Source organism: Chaetura pelagica, unplaced genomic scaffold (assembly GCF_000747805.2).
Source record: "Chaetura pelagica isolate M959 unplaced genomic scaffold, ChaPel_1.0 scaffold181, whole genome shotgun sequence".
Classification (NCBI taxonomy): domain Eukaryota; kingdom Metazoa; phylum Chordata; class Aves; order Apodiformes; family Apodidae; genus Chaetura; species Chaetura pelagica.
The window spans coordinates 60808-75118 of NW_009951992.1; the positions used below are offsets into that span (position 1 = coordinate 60808).

The 14311-nt window shown below is 40.6% G+C and overlaps 1 protein-coding gene across 1 annotated transcript in view; it reads left to right on the forward strand.

Moving 5' to 3' along the window:
- Positions 1-8928, forward strand: part of LOC104392647 (membrane cofactor protein-like) — a 10127-nt gene extending 1199 nt beyond the window's left edge. Inside the window, exons 2-11 of the mRNA XM_010002079.1 lie at positions 626-814; positions 1015-1111; positions 1788-1873; positions 2243-2449; positions 3214-3396; positions 3816-4004; positions 4124-4315; positions 4593-4619; positions 5281-5347; positions 8877-8928. Coding sequence (XP_010000381.1) covers positions 626-814; positions 1015-1111; positions 1788-1873; positions 2243-2449; positions 3214-3396; positions 3816-4004; positions 4124-4315; positions 4593-4619; positions 5281-5347; positions 8877-8928 — 1289 coding nt within the window. The remainder of the gene's footprint in view (positions 1-625; positions 815-1014; positions 1112-1787; positions 1874-2242; positions 2450-3213; positions 3397-3815; positions 4005-4123; positions 4316-4592; positions 4620-5280; positions 5348-8876) is intronic.
- Positions 8929-14311: the final 5383 nt, after the last annotated feature.

The window sequence follows — 14311 nt, forward strand, 5'->3', positions numbered from 1 at the left end:
GGTTGTTATGGCTTGCTGGAAGGGAAGGTGTCTCTGATGGGTGTTGCCCGAGGGGTGAAGGCCCCTCGTGTGTGAGAGAACCGGGCGGGTCTGGCGCTTGGGGCCGCGTTACAAGGCCCGGAAGGCCCCGGGGCCCCTCAGGGGTTTCACGTCCTCAGCATTCACCGCACCTCAAAACGCCCCGGGTCTGGGTTGCCCGGTGGGGCCGGTTTCGGGGCTCCCTGCATCCCTGCCCGGCCTTGGGAAGGGAAACGAACCGAGTGGCTGCCCTTGGTTTCCCTGCGGGGAGGTGGGTGAGTGAGGGGCGGGTGGGGGTGCGGGGAGTTGGGCCTTGTGCTTCATGAACTGCGGGCAGAAAGGGAAGCGGCGCGGGGTGTGAGCCGGGAGGAAACGCGTTGTCTGGGCAGAACGCTGAGGAGGAACGTTAGAAAGCGAATCAGCGACCTGTAGTAGCGCGGGGTCGGGCGGGGGGTGAGACTGAAGCGTGGGTTAACGAGCCGGAACGCGGTTAAACGCAAAGACAGCTCTGGCTCTGCAGCATGTCAGCTCTTCGGTTTGCTAAGGAGCTCTTAAAAACCTTCTGAATCAGCCTCAGCGTTGCTTTTGCCTTCCCCTTGCCCCCCAGACGGGTGCTCGCCCCCCGAGAGGCTGCAGGACGCGGAGCCCGAGGGGCTGAGCCCCGGGCAGGGCTTTCCCGTCGGGAGCACCGTGTCCTACGTCTGCCGACCCGGATACATGAAGATCTTCGGGAAACCAGCAACTCGAACGTGCGGGGAAGACTTGCAGTGGTCACCCACGGAGCGGTTCTGCACGGGTAACGTGTGCACGAGCTCTTTTGCCTTCGACGTTTATTCAAGTTAATTGTTTTTCGAGTGGGAATTAGTCTTCTGTGATTTTTTAAGCAAAGCTTGGAAAATGCTAATGACTGTAGGAGCAGTGTATGCCAAGGACTGAGCCCTTGTGTGTGACTACAATGATGCAGATTGTTTTTCTTCTCTTTCCCCCTTTCCCCAGAGAGAAAATGTAATCATCCAGGAGAATTAGAACATGGTTTTATTACTGTAGGAGATCTTACATTTGGTTCAAAAGCTACTTTTTCTTGCCAAAGAGGGTAAGTATTTTGGTGAAGTGACTGAATCCTTTTTCACTTTCTTCTGTTTAGACCAGATTTGAACCAAACTGAAACTTTCTTATACAGGTTCCATTTAAGTTCTGACTTAAAATGTCTCCTGAATTCCACCTGCAGAATTAAAATCACAGTTAATTTTTATTTAATTCCCTGCTTTTACTTGCTGTTCACATCAACCAAGGCTTAAGCTTTTTAGTGAGAATCTGCAGAGTGAAAACTAGTGTTACCTTTAATAACTTTTTAAATGCTTCTCTGTCAGAATAAATATATATATGTCACCCTTCATTATCATTTTGAATAATGGCCCATCTGTCTGTATATAGCAAATTAGGTCAAAAGCACTGACCTTCTACACATTTTTTTCCCTGTTTTTGCTTTTAAGAACTTATTTTTCAGTGTTAGTAACTTCAGGGCTTTAGTATTAGAGGGAACATGTATTAGAATGGTGAGACTTCCATCACTTCCTGTAGTGATGTCATTTGCTTCTCTTTTGTTTCCAAAGCTGAGACTGTCAGCATAACAACAAAAATAATTAAAATACCATTCTCATTACAACAAAAACTGGGTGTGTCATGTCCTCATATTCACAGAACACAACGATACAAAGTTTCTAGCTGCTTGTTGGAGAAATAAGAGATTTCGATTCTTTCTTGTCTAGGTTCAGGTTAATTGGAACTAGTGAAATTTCCTGTGTAGTTAAGAATAAAGGTGTTGACTGGGATAAAGATCTTCCTTTCTGTGAAAGTAAGTAAATTACTGTGTTTAAGTTTAAATTGGAATGGTGATAGTTTGTTTACAAAGAGCTGTGCCATGAGCTTTCCAGTTCTGTTTTGTTTTTCTAAACTACTGGGGATGTGCCTGAGGAGTGAGCACTGAAAACTACCAGTTATTGTGGTAATTGGCTTATATTATTTAAAGTCAGTGTTGTCTTGGGATTGAGACTCCCTGCAATAAATGGCCTTTGGTAACTTTTGGGTGTAACTGTAGCTTGTTTTAGGAATAACTACATGGCAGATTTTAAATTAAATTCTTTGAAAATCAAGGCTCACCTTCTCTGAGACAAAAAAGGTAACAGCAAAATCCTGCTGACTAATTGGTGTGGTTTGTTTCTAGGAATTCCTTGTGGGCCACCTCCAGACATACCCCACGGGCACTACACAGCAGCAGCCAACTACGTGTATGAGACAGCAGTGACCTACACCTGTGATCAGGTGCCAAAAGGCTCAGATCCCTTCTCCCTGATTGGCTCAGCTACTATTTTCTGCACTTCTGATGAAAACTTAAATGGAATTTGGAGTGAACCTCTTCCACAATGCAAAGGTTGTTGGCATTTTTAATGGCCTTCTTTATTATAGCCTCTGTGACTCCAAAATGTCAAGATCTGTCCCTTTTTTTGGAAGGAGACAGGAGGGTTGGGGGTGGGAAAGGAGCTCCCTCTAGAAAAGAAAAAGAATCCTCTGGTACTAGATTTGGGATAGTTCCAGTGGAGATCAGATCTACTGTGTTATGGATATTGATCATGACACAGAATGTGACTAAAATCTAAGTTAAAACTTCAAAAATCTGTATGTTGGGTAAAGTGACAAAGTGAAGGAACTGAAAGACCATAAAACCTGAGCAGCTGAAGAAGAATTGTGAACTGCAAGAACATGGAAGGTAGATGATAAGTGGTAAGGAGATAATGAAGAACACTTTATCTAAACACTGCTACTGTGAAGGGCAGAAATAAGTGCAAAGCCCAGCAAGCAGCGTGTCTTGCTTTGCAGATGGAGGGAGGGGCAGCAGGTACTTGAATCTTGTTATTTGAGCCCTAAGCAGTTTTACTTTGTTGTCTGAAATTCTGCCACTGTACAGGAGTATGGCCTTTGGAAGTGGAACGTGATTATATCAGTAATTACAGTTTCTTATTTATCCATGTACTGATACACCTCAACAGTTCAAGCCCAGGACCTTCTCTTTCAAGAGAAGAACCTGTTCACCAAACCCCTCCAAAACAATCTGAGCAGTTAGATAAGGATGCTGTGTCTGTTGCAACGAGACTGTTAACAAATGTTTCAGAGCTGTTTTTCTTTTAACTCTTTCAGTGGTCAAATGTGATAACCCAAAAGTTGAAAATGGAAAAAAAGTATCTGGGTTTGGATCTTCCTACAGCTACAGGGACTCAGTCAGGTTTCAGTGTGATCCAGGGTTTTTCCTGATCGGGTCGGACATCATTACCTGTGGAGAAGATAACACCTGGTCTCCTCCAAAACCAACTTGTGAGAGAAGTAAGCCTTTAAATAAGAAAATAACTTTCTCTTGTATGTTGAGAATGTTGCAAATCTGTCCACAATGAGGAAACCTACAGCATTTGTCTAGAGGAATCAAAATCATTACAGAATCTGCTTAAGTGTTCCCTAATGAGTGAACTGGATGGGGCACCTGGAAATTATTCTAGACCTTACAAAAATAAATAATTTCTTAGCTGCCACATAATAAGATCCTATTACCTCAATACCTGTAGTGGTATTTCTTTTAAGGCTCATAAAGGAAATGTTTATACTTAAAATTGTGGTAAAGTTAACTATTCAGATATGCTGATCTCTTTTTCTCATAGAAAAGTAATTATATTTGTGGAGTGAGTTAATGAATTATGAAAAATTTAAAGTTTATTATCACTAAACTTACTTTTAAATTAATTTATTAGTTTCTGAAGATGGATGTGGTGCCCCAAAGATCACAGCTGGGACAGTGATTCCAGCTGAATCTGTGTATAGAAGAGGAGAATCTGTTCAGATCAAGTGCATTGCTGGCTGCACTTTCCCTGATGGCACTGGAGAGGTGACAACAACTTGTCAAGGACTGGATAAATGGAGTTATTTGGAAAACTGTACATGTGAGTAACACTGACAATTGGCAGAATCAAGGGCAGAGGGGACAACTTGAGTCTGCTTCGTGTGCCACCTCTGTTCTTGGCCTTTATTTCCTTTATTTTTTTCTCCTCTCTCCTTCCAGGTGGGCCTGTGAGTTCTGGTTTCACTCCACACATAGATTTTGGTAGAGTAATTGATGGACAAAAACCTTCATATTCTGTTGGGGATTTTATTAAAATTGAATGTTATGCAGGCTACACATTACATGGTGAAGCTCAAATTCAGTATGTTGGAGAAAACCACTGGGTTCCTGGAGTGCCAACCTGCCAGTTAAGTAAGTACCAAATGAATGAAAAGACATGGGACATTCTTTTGTATTCAGGAGAAATCATTCAATGCAAAGTTCTTTATTTTGACTTAAGAAATATAGGTTTTGGTAAAATCAGTTTAAAAATAGAGATATTTTCAGTTAAATAGATGTTAGGATATTAACTGGCCTGTGTTGATAGAACTGCTTGATTAGTTTGAAATGACTTTGTGATTATTTTTTATAATGTTTGTATAGAAATCATTTATGATCCTCTTGTGATACTGTTTCCCTCTGGTTTTAGGTGCTTATGTTATTGCCATCATCTGTGGTAAGTATCTTATGAAACCTGAATGAGACAAGATGTGGATTTCATTTCTTTAATATAGAATTGATACTCTGGTCATCATGACATAACATGATTTTGGAGTTTTGGTTACAGTAAAAATGCTTGTCTGCTCCTAAAGGTGCATATTTCAAGAAAAGATTGCTTAGCAATTATAGGTTAAATTATTGATAAATATTTACTTTTTCATGTTAAATATTTACTTTTTACTGTATGTGATGCATCAGATTTCAAAGGCAGAATTCCACAACTTGGTCACTTTCAGAAACACTTCAGAGCTCAGTTTTGCTGGAAGCTTGAATGAATTAACTGTGCCAGTAATCTTACCACTTCCTTATAAACTTGTAAAAAGTCATGGGGATGCTGGTATACCTGTTTTAATGGTACTTGGGCTGGTGGGGTGGTAAAGTCTTGATGGTCACTGTTGTTCAGGTGAACTATCTTTAAAAATCTTGAGTAAAGCATCAAGTACTTATTTATGAAATAAGCCATGCAAATTTTAAAGGGATTTTTTTGGGGGGAGGAAAAGTTGTGTACGACTGTGGATTCAGACTGCTATTTCTGCTACAAATTTGAGGCTTTGTTTTTGTAGAGCTAGAGGTGGTCTTTATCACTCTTAAGGCTTTTTTAAAAATTCTTCTTAAAGTGATCGTGGCAGTTGTGGTGTTCCTGGCAGCCTTCTGGGCCTATAAGAAATTCTTTTCACAAAACGGGTGAGTAAGCCTACTTTATTATTATTATTATTATGGCAAAGTTGTACATGACTGAGCAAAAGCAGTGCTAACATGTATGTGAGTTTCTTGAGCTTTATCTGCCCTTTCTTTTTCAAATGCCTGATGGTTACATGTGAGCTTCTCAGAGCTGAACTGCCTAACAACCTGTTTGACTTTTTGTGTCTGCTGTTTGGATAAGCTGCTGATTAACTTGCACTCATTTCAAAGAAGGGAAAACCCCTGTTCCTAGGCTTGCATTTGGCATAGTTCACTAGCCGAGGGAAGTGCTGTTTGCATCTGCTCTAAGAACATGCCAGTTTACCTCTTAAAACCAGTGGTAGTTTGGGCTTGTGGTGCTTTATTGCTTGGATACGCTTGGGCATCACTAGATCTCACAGGCTTTAAGATCCAGAATGGTTTACATGACCTTGGAAGCCTTGGAGGTGACCTAAGGAGCTTCCTCTATGTAAGATGCACCACTGGCAGTGGGAAGTAACTGGACCATCACTTAAGTCTTGTGTTTAGGATGAGCAGCACCTTAGATAAAGTAAAATGGGCTTAGTTACAAGGAAGATGTGAAAAGATGGATGTCAGATCTGTTCCTCTGCTGTTTGAAAAAGCTGATAGTCAGCTTGGCTGCTGGGATGTTTCATGTGTGGATCTACTGAAGTTTTATCTCCTGCAGCAGCAATGATAGGTGTCCCTATGTTAAAGACTTGCAAAATCAACTAAAATACTGGATACATAAGTAGTAGTGATCTGGTTTTAATAAGATGTGTAGGGCCTTTTGAACTTGATCTTCTCAACAACTCATTGCTGTGTGTGCTTTCTCATGGACAGGTGGCAGGAGATTCAAATGCCTCTTTGCTCATTGCTTCTTGCAATGATGTTGTGTTTTATCTTCTTGTTAGAAGCCTGTTTTGTTGTAGAAATAGTTTGTAACATAGAAAGTACTGAAAATTCAGAGTAAGTCAGGTGGTACACATAGCATGGTTTGATAAGCAGCTCATCACAACTAAATTACCTTTTCACAAAATCTGTTGGAATTCAGCTGGGATATGTGAAGCAAAGGAAGGGATGCTGTAAGTAAAGCAAACCAGAGGAAATATTCCTGTGATTCATACTTGTAATGAAGTGCACACAGTCCCATTTGGGAAAACCTTGGAGTTAGCTTATACCCAGGGAGGATTTAGGCTTAGCATCTTCCATGTAGGCAGTAAAGTGTTGTTACAAAGACCATAGTGGCTTTGTAAGCAGAGTGGCTGTGTACCTGTGTGCTGCAAAGTAATTCAGTGCTTTGGGGCAATTCCTTTTCATTTGTGACTTGGATAATCTGCAGTCTGGAGGGTCCAAGGAAGAGTACATGGGAGTTAGAAAGTGCTGCCCTAGTACTTTTGCTTTTGTCTGTGGAGGGTGTAGGAAGGAGGAGGGATCTAAAGCAACATAACTGAAAATTATAGGATGTTGTATTCCTGAGAATTCTACAACATGAGAAGTCTTAATGTGCCCAGTGCTTAAGCTTCCTGGCTGTGAGTATCTGACTATTACATCTTTTTCTTGTCTGAGAAACCTCATCTAATCTCCTTTTATTAAGGCCTAGATCTCCCTCTTTAATTTTCTGAGCTCCTGATACAGTTGAACCTCTGTGAACTGTTGTGCTGCCAGTGCCTCATACTTGCTGGTTTGTAGTCTTCAAATTGCAGCAAAAAATCTGTTCTTGCCCTCTTTCTTGTGTGTTTAATCTGCCAGTTTTATAGGACATTCAATTAGACCTTTTTCCCCTTCTACTGTTCAGCTCATACACAGTTGATGAGAGTTGCAAGGAAACATGTATTTTAAAAACTAATGTACCAGCTGAGATGGAAGAAACTGCACAAATGAATTAATTGAATCTTAACAAGGTATAGAACTTTCCACTTCATTTGGACTTTTGCAACTGAGCTTAAATGTCTTTTTAAAAATTATTATTATTGTGGTTCACTTAGAATTTCAGAAGTGTAGAACCTGGCTAACTGAGAATCTCAGTTTCCTGTAGGAGAGACTATTTTGGAATGATAGGATATATTCCATAGAGAATTGTCAGTCAGTGTCATAAACGATGGCTCCCAGAGGTTGCCCTGTTATGTATCTTGGCTTGTTTTTAAAGAATGTGGAATATATTTTTCTCTAAAAATAGAAACTGTATGTTCTCAGTAGAACACGTGCACCTCTTTCAGTATGGTGAAATGGATTCCAGTGGTGTGTTACTTTTGTTAGGGTCAACATAGGAGTTTGTTTGGAACTGATTTCCTCTCCTGTGTTTTCACATAGTGCTTAGCCCAGTACTTGGGTGCGTTGATGGCAGCAACAATTGCTCCTGCACTTCTGTAGGGTCAAATAAGCTCTTTCAAAAACCTCACTGCTCAAACCTTGTTACAACAGGACAGATTTAAGACCAGACAGCTTAGTTTACCTGTTCCTTGCCAGCATTTTGTCTTAACAATTAAAGTTTGCACTACAAATACTTCTGTAAACTCTTCCTTATCTTCACGTGTTGCTCTTCACCATTGCACAAACTGAAAAGGTAATGGATGAAACTTGGTCTCTTATCCTTGCTTAATGCAAAGGTCTTTCCAAATGCATGGTCTTTTTTTAAAGAGCAAGTGATTTTTCATTTTGTTTTTTATAAGTTTGAGATGGCATATATAAAAATTGAGCTTGGAGTTACTTCCAGAATAATGTATGGATTAAGGAATATCATCTTTACCTCTGAAGTAAGATGTTTCTGATTGAAATAGGATTAGTTTGGCTTATTTCTGGAGAGAGGAAAAAGAAATCAAGAGAGAGACGAGAACCAAGTTCTTATTTCCAATCTTTTGCACAGGACAATGATAAGAGAAATTAATACCCTGGTATGTGTGCACACACTATTAACTGCTGTGTTTTTCCTGCAGTAGCTGGAACTCCATAGAGACCTAGAGGAATAGTTCAGAGGTTTGATGTGGGTTTTTTTCTGTAAAGCAAAACAGGAGTTACTCAGGAACTTGAAAACACATAGATATGGATTTAATAATGAATTTTAATGCTCATATGTTTAACTACTGTAAATCTGCTAATAGTTGCAAAGTAATTTCTCACAAATGAATATTCAGCTTCTGCTTATAAAATATGTGCTAAACAACATGCTGTATGTAAAATAAATTTATATGGGGTGCTTCTGATGTAGTCTCCAAATTAGCTAAGAATCCTGTAACCCTTCTGTCTGATCTCAGTTTCTGTTAATACTTGGGCACGTGCCATTCATTACTTGAGAAGATCCTTTTGGATCAAATGCTTTTCTGCTCTGTGGTCATTCTTAGCAGTTCAGTGGATGAAATGAAGGAAAAGTCTCCTCAGTCTGGGAGTTGATTAGTGAGAAGAGGACAAGTAATGGTTTAGTTTCATGACTTTACCTGTTGATTTAATGATAAAACTAAGGATGTGCTTTCAGTATAAATGTAAAAGCCATTTAAATATAAAATCTCTGATTTGACTTGTTTTTTTGTTTTAGGAAACGTGACAGCACTCCCTGTACTGCCGAATATAAGATCTGTAAAGCATGAATGACTTGTTTTGGGGGTGGGAGGGAATTTGCAGTTGAATATACCTATCAGAATTGGAATATTATTGCACTTGCCTTGACTTTCTGTAGATTAATTATCTTGTACTATGTCTTATATGACTGATTAACTGTCAGGGAGTTCATTGATAGGGTAAAAAGAATATATATATATATATGTATCTGCTTTATCTAATAGGCCGCTCATACTGTCTTTTCTGTGTATGTGGAATAGTCTTAAAGGCACTTACTTGTAGTCTGCAGGAGTATCTGTGTCAGCAGTACTGGTCATGTCACTGTCACAGCACCTGCTGCTGCTGCCTTCAGTGCTGCCTCTTTTCTTCCAGAAGACTGTCCAATCAATGTCAGTTGTTCTCACTTAAAACCTGAATGTGCTTCTTGTTCCTTGTTGCGATTGAGGCAGTGAACATGATGATCTCTTGTATTCTGAAATGTTTTACTGTTCATTTCCTTAAGAGGTTGGTTCCATTGCTGCTGTGTCTTTATGAAACTGTTAGTTTAGATCTTAGGTATACTACCTCTTTGTTTGCCAAAGTTGGTTATGGTATATCTGATGAGTTGTGCCTTTAAATCAGAGTTTTATAGCTTTTCCATTGCCTTTATGAAGGAAAAAAAAAGATGTATCTGCTTTATCTAATAGGCTGCTCATACTGTCTTTTCTGTGTATGTGGAATAGTCTTAAAGGCACTTACTTGTAGTCTGCAGGAGTATCTGTGTCAGCAGTACTGGTCATGTCACTGTCACAGCACCTGCTGCTGCTGCCTTCAGTGCTGCCTCTTTTCTTCCAGAAGACTGTCCAATCAATGTCAGTTGTTCTCACTTAAAACCTGAATGTGCTTCTTGTTCCTTGTTGCGATTGAGGCAGTGAACATGATGATCTCTTGTATTCTGAAATGTTTTACTGTTCATTTCCTTAAGAGGTTGGTTCCATTGCTGCTGTGTCTTTATGAAACTGTTAGTTTAGATCTTAGGTATACTACCTCTTTGTTTGCCAAAGTTGGTTATGGTATATCTGATGAGTTGTGCCTTTAAATCAGAGTTTTATAGCTTTTCCATTGCCTTTATGAAGGAAAAAAAAAGCCATCTATTTTTTTGGCTCTTGGATATAGTCCCAGAAAGATTACAGAGGATTTGATGGAATGGAGAACTGGAAGTCCCTATAGCAAAGGTATTCCCTGTCTTTAAATTTGGTGGCCTGTCAGCAGAAGGTGCCTAATTAAATGAACTGTTGAGAAATCAGTGGTACCCATCTCCTGTCAGGAGAGATAAATTCCCTAGGATACTTGTTTGTTTTGTTGAGCCTTGATGTCAGTTTTGGATAAAATTTTGTTGCTCTTGAGGATAGAGAGGACGCTGTATGGGTCTAGCTTCCTTGCTTTTTTTACTTTGAAATAATCTCTTCCACATACAGCATTGCAAATCTGTGTACAGACACTGATGCTAGGTCTGGCTCTGTAATGCTAGACTGAGCACCTGATAGGGTTGAGAAACAGCCTTTCCCTGGCTGACTCCCTTCTCTTTCCTTGTTAAAGGAAGACCAGACCAGCTTAGCTGCAGGAATGAAGGAGTAGGTGTGCTGGAAGTGAGAGTAGATGTGGTCTCTCTTCAGGTATATGCTTGCTTCATCAAGCATTTTAGTCAAGCCTGTGTTGCCAGGACCTCCCATCACAGAATTTGCTGTGAGTTGAGACTCAGATGTGCATTGATAGCAGTTACTTTAAAGGCATATTTTCTATTTCTAATTCCTTATTTAAGCTAAAAGCTTAATTAGGAAAGGTTTTGACTTTGTGAATCTCTGAGTTTGCTGCCAACATGCAGGCAGCCTGTAGGAACCAGTTGTCCCAGAAAAACCCAATTGCCTCACTTTAGAAGGCTGAAGCAGCTTTTAAGCTCTGGCTTGTCTGTGGTGGATTGGCACTGCTCCCCACTGTCATGAGCAGATTGAGTAACAGAACTGTTCAGGGCTTTATAGGGCTTTTTGGGACAGTCCCAGCAGTTGTATTGTCAGTGTTCATAGTAGTATTTGGTTATTAAAAAGGGGGTTTGGCCACACAGAATGGCTTCCTGTTCATTGCCTGGCTGATATGTGATTTGATAATTGTTTGTACGTACTATGATAACACACTGGGAATTGAGCGTGTTGGTCACTAGCCTGATTGTGTGTGGCATCTTCAGTGCTCTGAAATATGCTGAAATGCACGTAGTGCTTAAGTGAAATAACTGTAAAAAATGGCCTTATTTTTATACTTTTTTTCCGGATGTAAAGACTAGTGATGACTTGTAATGTTACAAATAAAAACCTTAAATTATTTAGCAGTAAGTGTTTGTCTTTCATTCGTCGTGTGGGAAGCAGCTCTTTTCCCTTTTATTCTTAGGATGATTTTTCCTGTACCCTATTTGCATTAGCTGGTAACTGTAGGGATGGTACTTTGTGCATAGAATGACTCCATGGCAGTGTAGAGAATGTGTGTTAATTGCTGAGCAGTCCCATAGCCTTTTGGTTTTCTATTGGAAGTTCAGAGATCCTGGAACCTCCAAATCCTTTTGGTGTTCATTCCTGAGAAACTGGTAAAACTGATAGAGAACAGGCAGACTATTATGTGGCTGTTTGGAGGTAACACCAAGTCAAGAGCAAAGCCCAGAGACTGTTCTGGCACTTTTGTCCAGTGTGTGACAAATTAAATCCCTAAGGAATAGAGCTTGGGCGTTTTAAAGAAAAATGCTAAGTAGGGTGTGATTATTTTTAATTGTATGAGGTTCACACTCAAAACGTACTTAACTTTCTTTGTGAAGAAATGTGTGGAGTCAGCTGCCTTAAAGAATGAAGCCTTTTAGGGGGTGGAATAGAAAAATAACTAATACAGTGTATTTTTTTTTTTTTAGTTTGTGCTTGTGATACTGTGGACTAAAAATGATGGCAGCACATAGACTGCACAGCTTGGCAGTCTGAAGTTTTGGGATGTCAGTGAGCATTGCTGGGATAGGCAGCTACCAGGCAGTTTGACTGAAACACTGCAAATTAATTTGTCCCAATTGTAATGAATTCTGCACCATTTTTGTAAAACTCAGTCCCATCTGAATGATTTCGTATTAGAATCTGGAGCTGGTAATTGAGTCATGCACTTTGTGCTAAGCAAAACGCTGGCTGCAGTAACACTGTTGTTGCCATCTGCTGGTAAAACAAGTCATGTTCTCACAGTGGGAGCCACAAACTTGGGTCCAGCATTACCTGGTTTAATGTCAAGTGTGAATGAGGTGTCAGGGGTTGAAAGGCTTCTTGTGATGCACTTAAAATCCGTCTAAATGGTCACTTTTGAGTGTGGTTCATACAGGGTGGTGAACGTGGAGCTGAGGCCTGAAATCAAGAGACTTGCAGCAGTTAGGTATTGTCCAGCAGGGTCACCTGTAATCTGTCTACCTGAGACAGAGCCTGGTACCAAGTAGCACACAATTTTATTTAAAAGAAAAAAAATATCTGAGTGAATAACAGGTTAAGGCAAACAAACAGCACAAGGCACAGAGCTGGTCAGAAGGTTGGGTGGCTGTGCTCTCACACACGGGCCCTGGCTTGCTTGAGTTGAAGAGTCTTAGGTTTTTGAGCAGGTGCTTTGCTTTCTCTGTCAGCATCCCTCCTAGTTGAACGTGGTGCTGACTGTCCTCCTTGGTGCAGGATGTTCGGCCAGGAGGTGTAACTTCAGGGCAGAGAACAGCGTACGTGTTTGTGGAGCTTTTGCTGGTGTTTGTTTCTAAGGACTTTGGGGGGTGGGGGAATGAAGTTTTCCATTACTGCTGCTTTTCCCCCTACATCATAACCGATTTCAAATGGTGCTAGACAAAAACTGAGACTCTGAACACCAAGAGAAATCGGTCAGCCTGTGTAAGAGATACTTTCCTGGCTCAGAGAAGAATCCTCTTGTAGATGACAGCTACACATTCTGTTAAGATGACTGTGCAGTGGCCTGATCAAATGCTTCATCCACACAGCGAGCGTCTGTTCTGGATATGATGTTTGACAAGAGCAAGGTTGAGCAAAAAGAGTTTAGCTTCGTTATAGTGGTTTGGATGCAAGGGTGTAGAAGTCAACTGAAACATTACTAGAGGTTACCAGCAACAGACTTAAGAAACAATTCTAGGAAAAGGAGTGGATTCTGTGTGCACCAGTGTACCATCATCATGGTTGCTGAAGGCACTTCTGTGTTTAACTGCTGAGATCAAGTTGGAGGGAATTTCTGTGTCTGCAGAGCAAGTCTCTGGGAGCAACAGAATGGTAATTCTGTGGTGATAGAGTCCTCAAGCACAGAGTGGAAATAAATTTGCTCTAAGTTAGTAAATTAAACCTCAGGGTCCTAGTGGTTGTACAATGAAGGAGTACTCTTCCTGTCAAGATATGAGAAGTGCTGCATTGGTTTTCATGCAACTTTCGGACCACTTTACTCTGGACAACTTGAACTCAATATCCATTGTTTATTAAGTAGAAATACAGTGGAAGGAAGCTGTTCTTGTTGTGGCCCTAGCTTTAGAGAGTATATACAGTGGTTGTATAGATGTCTAGAAATCGGATGATGTTACAGAGTGGATGGCTAGCAAAAAAACCCACACAAAACACATTGGAAAAAGTGCTGTTTTAAGGAGCAGAGGCCATCGGTGGAGTTAGCAGCTGCTTGGTCCCCTCCCACGCTGTAATTCTTGCTCCTAGAACACTGATTTCAAATGGTGCTAGATACAAAGTGGGAAAATCTAAGCCACCATGTGAAACCAGCTTCCAGAGGAAGACACGTCTTGTGCATGGCTGCAGGCTGAGAGAGAAAATCCTTCATCTCCACCGTACCTAGAGAAAAATTAATTTATTTAATTTCATTAGAAAGTCAGACAGTTAACCTGGGGTTATTTTCTTGACGTGCTTTTTGGGTGTCTTGCGAATAGTTGAGGCTGATGGAGAAGAAATGAAACATGATGAAGAAAACCACCACTCTGTCAATGACTGTCATTTTCTTTCACAGCCAGGTGGAAAATACTGAAGCTCTTACCAGCAAGTAGTGACAAAGGTCTGATTTCTTTTAGTGCAGAGTATGATGCTGATGGGGTGGAGGGAGGGAGTTTAGTTTGTGCACTGCAGTATTTTCAAGCCTTTGCAGATGGAACCAGGCTATAAACCTCATTCTGTCTAAGATAGAGAGTGTTCTGGCTTTCCATCACTTACTGATCTCAGCATCACCAGAGAGGACAGGACAGTTTGGGTGTTTTTTGGAACAGGGAAAGGAAATGTGACAATCATGATGGAACTGCCTTTGTCAGCTGTATCTCATGGTCTGTAAATGCTTTTCATGACCAAGGAGTTGCAGATTTTTGTGAGGCATTTTTTTAAT